General features: G+C 41.7%; 1 protein-coding gene across 2 annotated transcripts in view; it reads left to right on the forward strand.

Annotated features, from left to right (window-relative positions):
* LOC124027253 (CUB and sushi domain-containing protein 3-like) overlaps positions 1-5,553 on the forward strand; it is an 8,426-nt gene extending 2,873 nt beyond the window's left edge. Inside the window, exons 2-4 of one of the 2 annotated variants that reach the window (XR_006837381.1) lie at positions 2,985-3,216; positions 3,539-3,677; positions 4,907-5,553. Coding sequence is in view for 1 of the 2 variants with exons in the window: in XM_046339715.1 (XP_046195671.1) it covers positions 2,985-3,072; positions 3,539-3,677; positions 4,907-5,066 (387 nt within the window). In the remaining variant the exon portion in view is untranslated. The remainder of the gene's footprint in view (positions 1-2,984; positions 3,217-3,538; positions 3,678-4,906) is intronic. The other variant, XM_046339715.1, reaches the window with a different exon arrangement.
* Positions 5,554-11,689: the final 6,136 nt, after the last annotated feature.

Below are 11,689 nucleotides of genomic sequence, written 5' to 3' on the forward strand. Positions count from 1 at the left end.
GACTGTGTTTATATGATTCAACTCTCTGTGATGTATTGAACAGTTCGTATATTGACTGTTTCTATGATTCAACTCTGTGATGTATTGAACAGTTAGTATATTGACTGTGTTTATATGATTCAACTCTCTGTGATGTATATTGACTGTGTTTATATGATTCATCTCTCTGTGATGTATTGAACAGTTAGTATATTGACTGTGTTTATATGATTCAACTCTCTGTGATGTATATTGACTGTTTATATGATTCAACTCTCTGTGATGTATTGAACAGTTAGTATATTGACTGTTTATATGATTCAACTCTCTGTGATGTATATTGACTGTTTATATGATTCAACTCTCTGTGATGTATTGAACAGTTCGTATATTGACTGTTTATATGATTCAACTCTCTGTGATGTATTGAACAGTTAGTATATTGACTGTGTTTATATGATTCAACTCTCTGTGATGTATGGAACAGTTAGTATATTGACTGTGTTTATATGATTCAACTCTCTGTGATGTATAGAACAGTTCGTATATTGACTGTTTATATGATTCAACTCTCTGTGATGTATTGAACAGTTAGTATATTGACTGTGTTTATATGATTCAACTCTCTGTGATGTATTGAACAGTTAGTATATTGACTATGTTTCTATGATTCAACTCTCTGTGATGTATTGAACAGTTAGTATATTGACTGTTTATATGATTCAACTCTCTGTGATGTATATTGACTGTTTCTATGATTCAACTCTCTGTGATGTATTGAACAGTTAGTATATTGACTGTTTATATGATTCAACTCTGTGATGTATTGAACAGTTAGTATATTGACTGTTTCTATGATTCAACTCTCTGTGATGTATTGAACAGTTAGTATATTGACTGTGTTTATATGATTCAACTCTCTGTGATGTATTGAACAGTTAGTATATTGACTGTGTTTATATGATTCAACTCTTTGTGATGTATTGAACAGTTAGTATATTGACTGTTTATATGATTCAACTCTCTGTGATGTATTGAACAGTTAGTATATTGACTGTTTATATGATTCAACTCTCTGTGATGTATTGAACAGTTCGTATATTGACTATGTTTATATGATTCAACTCTGTGATGTATTGAACAGTTAGTATATTGACTATGTTTCTATGATTCAACTCTCTGTGATGTATTGAACCGTTAGTATATTGACTGTTTATATGATTCAACTCTCTGTGATGTATATTGACTGTTTCTATGATTCAACTCTCTGTGATGTATTGAACAGTTAGTATATTGACTGTTTATATGATTCAACTCTGTGATGTATTGAACAGTTAGTATATTGACTATGTTTCTATGATTCAACTCTCTGTGATGTATTGAACAGTTAGTATATTGACTGTTTATATGATTCAACTCTCTGTGATGTATATTGACTGTTTCTATGATTCAACTCTCTGTGATGTATTGAACAGTTAGTATATTGACTGTGTTTATATGATTCAACTCTCTGTGATGTATTGAACAGTTAGTATATTGACTGTGTTTATATGATTCAACTCTCTGTGATGTATTGAACAGTTAGTATATTGACTGTTTATATGATTCAACTCTCTGTGATGTATTGAACAGTTAGTATATTGACTGTTTATATGATTCAACTCTCTGTGATGTATTGAACAGTTAGTATATTGACTGTTTATATGATTCAACTCTCTGTGATGTATTGAACAGTTAGTATATTGACTGTTTATATGATTCAACTCTCTGTGATGTATTGAACAGTTAGTATATTGACTGTTTATATGATTCAACTCTCTGTGATGTATTGAACAGTTCGTATATTGACTGTTTATATGATTCAACTCTCTGTGATGTATTGAACAGTTAGTATATTGACTGTTTATATGATTCAACTCTCTGTGATGTATATTGACTGTTTATATGATTCAACTCTCTGTGATGTATATTGACTGTTTATATGATTCAACTCTCTGTGATGTATATTGACTGTTTATATGATTCAACTCTCTGTGATGTATATTGACAGTTTATATGATTCAACTCTCTGTGATGTATTGAACAGTTCGTATATTGACTGTTTATATGATTCAACTCTCTGTGATGTATTGAACAGTTAGTATATTGACTATGTTTAGTGCGTCTCTTGGCTTCCGTAACTTTGCTGCTTTGACTATATGTTAAACATCCAGAAGAACTGGCTGTCGAATTGGACTATTAACCAACTCCTCTACAGTACTGAGAACTTTAAAGGCCAGAAACATGGTAGGACTGAACGGCAGACAGACAGTAACATGGTAGGACTGCACGGCAGACAGACAGTGACATGGTAGGACTGCACGGCAGACAGACAGACAGTAACATGGTAGGACTGAACAGCAGACAGACAGTAACATGGTAGGACTGAATGACAGACAGACAGTAACATGGTAGGACTGCACGGCAGACAGACAGTAACATGGTAGGACTGAACGACAGACAGACAGTAACATGGTAGGACTGCACGGCAGACAGACAGTAACATGGTAGGACTGCATGGCAGACAGACAGTAACATGGTAGGACTGGATGGCAGACAGACAGTAACATGGTAGGACTGGATGGCAGACAGACAGTAACATGGTAGGACTGTACGGCAGACAGACAGTAACATGGTAGGACTGCACGGCAGACAGACAGTAACATGGTAGGACTGCACGGCAGACAGACAGTAACATGGTAGGACTGGACGGCAGACAGACAGAAACATGGTAGTACTGTACGGCAGACAGACAGTAACATGGTAGTACTGTACGGCAGACAGACAGTAACATGGAAGGACTGTACGGCAGACAGACAGAAACATGGTAGTACTGTGTGGCAGACAGACCGCTCATAAGGAGTTATTGACAGAAGACATCAGTAACTCAGTCATTTCAACGAGATGGGTTTTACATGTCTGAACAAAGGAGAAGTTCACTGTTTTTCTTTTATCTCCTGTGAAAGGTCTCAGCTGAACCTGACGGGGGCAGTTATGTATTCCAAGGCTTCATACAGGGGAAAGACTATGGACAGTTCGGGCTGCAGAGACTAGGTAGGTAGGATTTAGAACAAGGCTTCTGTCTGCAGGGGAAAGACTATGGACAGTTCGGGCTGCAGAGACTAGGTAGGTAGGATTTAGAACAAGGCTTCTGTCTGCAGGGGAAAGACTATGGACAGTTCGGGCTGCAGAGACTAGGTAGGTAGGATTTAGAACTACTCAATCTTATCACAACAATTACACATTTGACAATTGTAACCACCAACATTGTGTCGTCCTCCTCTTCCTATTCCTCCTGTTCGTCCTCCTCCTCCTCCTCCTCTTCCAATTCATCTTCCTCTTCCTCCCCATCTTCCTCTTCCTCCTCTTCCTCTTCTTCCTCCTCTTCCCTCTTCTTCCTCCTCTTCCTCTTCCTCTTCTTCCTCCTCCTCCTCTTCCTCTTCCTCTTCCTCTTCCTCTTCCTCTTCCTCCTCCTGCTCCTCCTCCTCCTCCTCCTGCTCCTGGATTGTTCCCCATGTAGGTATGAAGGTGAGAGAGATCAACATCACCACTGCAGGTCCTCCCCATGTCTCCAAAAGCAGCTCTATGGTCATAGCCATCCTGGTACCTTTCTTTGGCCTCGTGTTGGCAGGCCTGGGATTCTATCTCTACAAACAACGGTAAGTAGCTTCGGCAACGGTACGTAGCTTCGGCAACGGTAACGGTACGTAGTTTCGGCAATGGTACGTAGCTTCGGTAACCCGATAATAATAATACACGCCACTTAGACAGAGGCTTCTCTCCCACTGCATACTGAGCAGTGAGTGTACAGGAAGCCACACAGTGCAGTGAGTGTACAGGAAGCCACACAGTGCAGTGAGTGTACAGGAAGCCACACAGTGCAGTGAGTGTACAGGAATCCACACAGTGCAGTGAGTGTACAGGAATCCACACAGAGCAGTGAGTGTACAGGAATCCACACAGAGCAGTGAGTGTACAGGAAGCCACACAGTGCAGTGAGTGTACAGGAATCCACACAGTGCAGTGAGTGTACAGGAAGCCACACAGTGCAGTGAGTGTACAGGAAGCCACACAGTGCAGTGACTGTACAGGAAGCCACACAGTGCAGTGAGTGTACAGGAATCCACACAGTGCAGTGAGTGTACAGGAAGCCACACAGTGCAGTGAGTGTACAGGAAGCCACACCGAGCAGTGAGTGTACAGGAAGCCACACAGTGCAGTGAGTGTACAGGAAGCCACACAGTGCAGTGAGTGTACAGGAAGCCACACAGTGCAGTGAGTGTACAGGAAGCCACACAGTGCAGTGACTGTACAGGAAGCCACACAGTGCAGTGAGTGTACAGGAATCCACACAGTGCAGTGAGTGTACAGGAAGCCACACAGTGCAGTGAGTGTACAGGAAGCCACACCGAGCAGTGAGTGTACAGGAAGCCACACAGTGCAGTGAGTGTACAGGAAGCCACACAGTGCAGTGAGTGTACAGGAATCCACACAGTGCAGTGAGTGTACAGGAATCCACACAGTGCAGTGAGTGTACAGGAAGCCACACAGTGCAGTGAGTGTACAGGAAGCCACACAGTGCAGTGAGTGTACAGGAATCCACACAGTGCAGTGAGTGTACAGGAAGCCACACAGTGCAGTGAGTGTACAGGAAGCCACACAGTGCAGTGAGTGTACAGGAAGCCACACAGGACCACTTCCTGTTCATATTGGTTTGTTTGTGTGAATAGAAGTGGAACATATTTCAACTGTCCACCGTTCGTAGAGAAGTTCCTGACATTTGAGAAGTGGTTGATGCTTTAAAACAGAAGCTGTACAGTAGATTGATGAAGTGGTATTGTCTCATTGACAGATGTGTGTGTGTGTGTGTGTGTACTCTATATTGTAGGAAAACGGATCAGACCCAGTACACCGGCTGTTCAGTCCACGAGAACAGCAACGGCCAGGCGACATATGAGAACCCCATGTACGACACCAACACCAAGTCTGCGGAGGGGAAAGTGGTTCGCTTCGACCCCAACCTCAACACCGTATGCACTGTGGTTTGAAGATGTGTGCCAAACGCACCGGGGTTTGACGATGCTTTTGCCGAACAGGAAAAGCTTGTTCAGAAATGCAGCACTGGTTTGATGCTACACTGTACTGTGGTTTATTGATGCTGTCTGACGAACCGAATTGCCCGAGAGTTCTTTTGGTTAAAAAAAAAACTTTAAAAAATGGATGTCTTGTCTTTTATAATATCTCTCTGCAACAAGTTTCTGAAGACGGCACAGCACAGCCTCGGGAAACAGGAAGGCAAAGCACACCTTCAGGATCAACAGTTGTGCGTGTTGTGGATGATGGACGGGGTGAGTCAGCAAGCAGAATGAGACGGTCTTCTTTTTCAAATACATCTTCACCTGATGGGTGAAGTTATTCCTAACTGCACTCTGAGAGTGATGCTATGTGAATAATGCTGTTCCCGACATGTTGGTACACAAGAGTTGTTTACGCTCCAGTCAACGCAAACAATGGAGCGTCGTTAAGGCAACAGTCAACGCAAACAATGGATGTTAAGGCAACAGTCAAGCAAACAATGGAGCGTCGTTAAGGCAACAGTCAACGCAAACAATGGAGCGTCGTTAAGGCAACAGTCAACGCAAACAATGGAGCGTCGTTAAGGCAACAGTCAACGCAAACAATGGAGCGTCGTTAAGGCAACAGTCAACGCAAACAATGGAGCGTCGTTAAGGCAACAGTCAACGCAAACAATGGAGCTTCGTTAAGGCAACCAAATGGAACCCTAGTCTTTTCCGGATGGAAGTTATCAGACCTGGGTTCAAATACTATTCAAATTCCTTTACCCTTTTGCTCTAGTCTGCCCCAGAGGGGTGGAGTGGGTTGGTCCTTTTGCGATTATTCTATTTGGTTCAATTGCGACAAGTAAGCTCAATAAATCCCAAATACTGTAAAATATTTTAAATGATATCGATCGATTGATTTGATGTTACAGGACATATTTTAAAAAACATATAGAGTTGACTCATTCGTCTGATCACAACAATACAATACAAATGTATCAAATCTTACTTGAACCCAGGTCTGTCTGCTAGTCCCCCCCCCCAGTAGTCGTAGTAGTAGTAGTAGTAGTAGTAGTCATAGTAGTAGTAGTAGTAGTAGTAGTAGTAGTAGTATATATCCACCCTCTTTGCATGGCTCGGTTTAATTCCCCTGGATCTGATTTAAGAACGTGTCTCAGACTTAAGGCCTCAATCAGATCAAACATTATCCTGCGATACCAGACACCCACGTAGCTGATGTTTTAGCGATGTCGGAGGTTGGATCTGCGTTGGAGCTGTCAAATCGCAGAGCAGCTGTTCTCGTGATCATTGTCCTCGAAGCTACACCCCCTCAACTCGCGTTAGAAATTCTGTGAAAGTGTAGGTTATTTTGAAAATGATTAAAAATCATCAAAAAATAACAAATAATGAGGATTTCTATCAGCCTTTATCGAGGTGTAGATTATATCTCACATGTCAGTGTTCAAACTTGTAAACAAGACTGATTTGGATGTCTCTTGATGAGACTCTGTGCAGCCAATGACAAGGTGTACTGCCGGGAGCCGCTTGTGGATTTGACAGCTCCAAAGCACTTCCACCTCCGTCACGACAAAACATCAGCTCCGCGGATGTTGGCTAAAGCGAATCTAATTTGATCCATAAAAGTTCCTCTCGGCGTGAGTCGATCAAAGTGATCTACTGTCTCGTTGTTTACCCACACTGTGTGATGTCAGAGAGAGAGAGAGACAGGGAAACCAGAAAGGCTGTCTCGTTCTTTGAATACTGTCAGTCTATGTAATATTGGATGCACTCTAACGCCAATTATACTTAAGATTGGATGTATCATGTGTTTACCCTGACTGAGAACTGAAGGATGTATCGTGTGTCTACCCTGACTGAGAACTGAAGGATGTATCGTGTGTCTACCCTGACTGAGAACTGAAGGATGTATCGTGTGTCTACCCTGACTGAGAACTGAAGGATGTATCGTGTGTCTACCCTGACTGAGAACTGAAGGATTTATCGTGTGTCTACCCTGACTGAGAACTGAAGGATGTATCGTGTGTTTACCCTGACTGAGAACTGAAGGATGTATCATGTGTTTACCCTGACTGAGAACTGAAGGATGTATCATGTGTTTACCCTGACTCAGAACTTAAGGACTTATGTGTCTACCCTGACTGAGAATTTAAGGAGAAATGTTATCATCAAAGTACAGGATTTTCTTTGTGTGATGGAGAGAACATGAATTTCCTTTTTTCTGAGTTGAGTTATCTTGTTTTGGAGGAGGGGGGAGAGGGGTTGAGATAGGTGTGTATCCTCTAGCCAATGAGTCTGAGTTACTACACATACTGTAGATGTTGCTCTGTGTCTGTCCCATGGATGTTGACTGGAATAAATGGGTGCTTGTTTTTCCTGTAACAGTACAGTCTTAGAATGAAAAGGTTCCATAGGGCTTCTTCGGCTGTTCTTCTACATGAAAACCCCCCCAAAAATACCCAGAAGGCTTCTGCACTGGGTTCTCCTACGGGGACAGCCAAAGAACCCTTCTGTAATTCTAGATTGCAACTTTTTTTTATCTTTAAGAGTCTAGGATCATCGGCCTCCATTCACATTCCTGTATAAATATTTTGCAGCCGTTTGAAATCGGTTGCCATTGTCGTCAATATCTCGTCGTTTTACGTGCCGGTTTCGTGCATTACCGGAATAAGGCACATTGTAAAATCATTAAATAAATCCTGACAGTGCCTCGTCAAATATTGTATAGGCATAGTGTTAAAGAAAACCAGAATTATAATTTCATCAGTAACACACCGGGGGGGGGGGTTGATTTAGAATGTTTCCCAAATGGCACCCTAATCCCTATATAGTGCCCTACTTTTGCCCAGAACTCTGTAGGGCCCTGTTCAGAAGTAGTGCACTACGTAGGGAAAGAGGGTGCCACACTGGGACGTTGATGTACTGTATTTTCTGTCGGCCGTCCTCATGTTGAAGAGACGTGCTGAACGCAGCTCGTACCTCTGCATGTCTGCCAAAGAGGAGCACGTCGTAGTATCGCCTCGCTGCTGTAGATGCCTCTACCATGTGTATCTTATCTTGTCATTACACTAACATTTGGTTGTGGTTGTTGTTGTTGTTGTTTTTGTACATTTATACAGTTTTGCTACTTGACGGCATTCTCTTTGGCAAATGTCTTTTGTTTTATCAATATGGCATATCACAATCTCACATTTCTTATTGACAATGAAAAAAAATCATCTGGTCTATATTGAAACTTTTGTCTTAAAGTCGAAGACTTCAAACAAGTTTAGAATGCAATTGACTGTACAAATTGGTAACTAGTTTAGAAGGCAATTCACTGTACAAATCAGTAGCTAGTATAGAATGCAATTCACTGTACAAATCAGTAGCTAGTATAGAATGCAATTCACTGTACAAATCAGTAGCTAGTTTCGAATGCAATTCACTGTATAAAGCAGAAGTTCTCCTAATATAAATCAAATTCAGAGCCAATGTAGATGTATATATATATTCAAACCTTTCGTAAAGAGATTATATTTTTATGCAATTAAAACATTTGTAAATTATTAAATATGTTGTGTACATTTTCATATGTAAATGTCATGTAAGATTTAAAAAACAAACAAAAATGTTTTGTATTTTTTTCTTTATTGCCAGTGTATAAATTGTACATTTATATATAAAAACATGTCAACTATAAAGCTTTGTCATTGCCATTTTGTTTGTAAGGAGACGTATTGGGGTGGTGGACAAACACAGTATTTTTTGCAATTGTCTGCCAACAGATACTCTCAAAATTTGGCACCTTGATCTGTTATCTTCTCTGTTTAGTCTAGCAGTTAGCTTCTGTTTAGACTCACAGTTAGCTTCTGTTTAGTCTATCAGTTAGCTTCTGTTTAGACTAGCAGTTAGCTTCTGTTTAGACTAGCAGTTAGCTTCTGTTTAGACTCGCAGTTAGCTTCTGTTTAGACTCGCAGTTAGCTTCTGTTTAGACTAGCAGTTAGCTTCTGTTTAGACTAGCAGTTAGCTTCTGTTTAGTCTAGCAGGTAGCATTTCGAGAGAGAGAGAGAGAGAGAGAGAGAGAGAGAGAGAGAGAGAGAGAGAGAGAGAGAGAGAGAGAGAGAGAGAGAGAGAGAGAGAGAGAGAGAGAGAGAGAGAGAGAGAGAGAGAGAGAGAGAGAGAGAGAGGACATAGAGAGAGGACATAGAGAGAGGACATAGAGAGAGAGAGAGGACATAGAGAGAGGACATAGAGAGAGAGAGAGGACATAGAGAGAGGACATAGAGAGAGAGAGAGGACATAGATAGAGAGAGAGAGAGAGAGACAGAGAGACAGAGAGAGAGAGAGGACATAGAGAGAGACAGAGAGAGAGAGAGAGACACACAGAGAGAGAGAGACACACAGAGAGAGAGAGACACACAGAGAGAGAGAGAGAGAGAGAGAGAGATGACAGAGAGACAGAGATGACAGAGAGAGAGATGACAGAGAGACAGAGAGAGAGAGGACACAGAGAGAGAAAGAGAGAGAGAGATGACATAGAGACAGAGAGACAGAGATGTCTCTCTGTCATCTCTCTCTCTCTCTCTCTCTCTCTCTGTCCTCTCTCTCTCTGTCTCTCTGTCATCTCTCTCTCTGTCATCTCTGTCTCTCTGTCATCTCTCTCTCTCTCTCTCTCTCTCTCTCTCTCTCTCTCTCTCTCTCTCTCTCTCTCTCTCTCTGTGGCTTCTCTCTGTGTCTCTTAGCTCTCTGTCTCTCTCTCTCTCTCTCTCTCTCTCTCTCTCTCTCTCTCTCTCTCTCTCTCTCTCTCTCTCTCTCTCTCTCTCTCTCTCTCTCTCTCTCTCTTCTCTCTCTCTCTCTCTCTCTCATTTCTGTTTCTCTCTCTCTCTCTCTCTAGCAGGTAGCTCTCTCTCTCTCTGTGTGAGAGAGAGACACCTATGACCCCACTGACACCACTATCAGAGAGACACCCCTATGACCCCACTGACACCACTATCAGAGAGACACCCCTATGACCCCACTGACACCCCTATCAGAGAGACACCCCTATGACCCCACTGACACCACTATCAGAGAGACACCTATGACCCCACTGACACCACTATCAGAGAGACACCCTATGACCCCACTGACACCCCTATCAGAGAGACACCCCTATGACCCCACTGACACCACTATCAGAGAGACACCCCTATGACCCCACTGACACCCCTATGACCCCACTGACACCCCTATGACCCCACTGACACCACTATCAGACCACAGTAAAATGACAGTCTACTTGAACAGAGCAATACCCAATCACAAGGCATCAAAGCCAAAGTAACATTAAGAAATGCTATAGATGGAAGGAATGCAGTTTGGAAACCTATCAAAAAACAATTAGGCAACAACAAATTCAATCCCTTTAGACAATTTCCTGGGTAAAATGTTTCACTGCAATAGTGAAGGTGTAAACTTGGCAGTAGAACATCTTAACAGTATATTTGACCTCTCAGCTTCCCTATCAAATCTAAAAATCTCAAATAGAAAACCGAAGAAAATGAAAAACAATGACAAATGGTTTGATGAAGAATGCAAAAATCTAAGAAAGAAATTGAGAAACCTGTTCAACCAAAAACATAGAGACCCGGAAAACCTGAGTCTACGCCTTCACTATGGTGAATTACTAAAACAATACAGAAATACACTACGGACAAAGAAGGAACAGCACGTCAGAAATCAGCTCAATGTAATTGAAGAATCCATAGACCACTTCTGGGAAAATTGGAAAAAACTAAACAAACAACAACACGAAGAATTGTCTATCGAAAATGGAGATGTATGGGTAAACCACTTTACATTTAAGTCATTTAGCAGACGCTCTTATCCAGAGCGACTTACAAATTGGTGCATTCACCTTATTACTTCTCAAATCTTTTTGGCTCTATAACAAAGAATAAAGAGCAAAAACATATGCATGATCAAATACAAATCTTAGAATCAACTATTAAAGACGACCAGAACCCACTGGATTCTCCAATTACATTGAACGAATTACAGGACAAAATAAAAACCCTCCAACCCAAAAAGGCCTTTGGTGTTGATGGTATCCTCCATGAAATGATCAAATATACAACAAATTCCAATTGGCAATACTAAAACTCTTTAACATCATCCTTAGCTCTGGCATCTTCCCCGATATTTGGAACCAAGGACTGATAACCCCAATCCACAAAAGTGGAGACATATTTGTTGATTTCAAAAAGCCTTCGACTCAATTTGGCATGAGGGTCTGCTATACAAATTGATGGAAAGTGGTGTTGGGGGTAAAACATACAACATTATAAAATCCATGTACACAAACAACAAGTGTGTGGCTAAAATTGGCAAAAAACACACACATTTCTTCACACACGGCCGTGGGGTGAGACAGGGATGCAGCTTAAGCCCCACCCTCTTCAACATATATATCAACTAATTGGCGCGGGCACTAGAAAAGTCTGCAGCACCCGGCCTCACCCTACTAGAATCCAAAGTCAAATGTCTACTGTTTGCTGATGATCTGGTACTTCTGTTACCAACCAAGGAGGGCCTACAGCAGCACCTAGATTTTCTGCACAGATTCTGTCAGA

The sequence above is a fragment of the Oncorhynchus gorbuscha genome, unplaced genomic scaffold (genome assembly GCF_021184085.1).
Source record: "Oncorhynchus gorbuscha isolate QuinsamMale2020 ecotype Even-year unplaced genomic scaffold, OgorEven_v1.0 Un_scaffold_3042, whole genome shotgun sequence".
Taxonomy (NCBI): domain Eukaryota; kingdom Metazoa; phylum Chordata; class Actinopteri; order Salmoniformes; family Salmonidae; genus Oncorhynchus; species Oncorhynchus gorbuscha.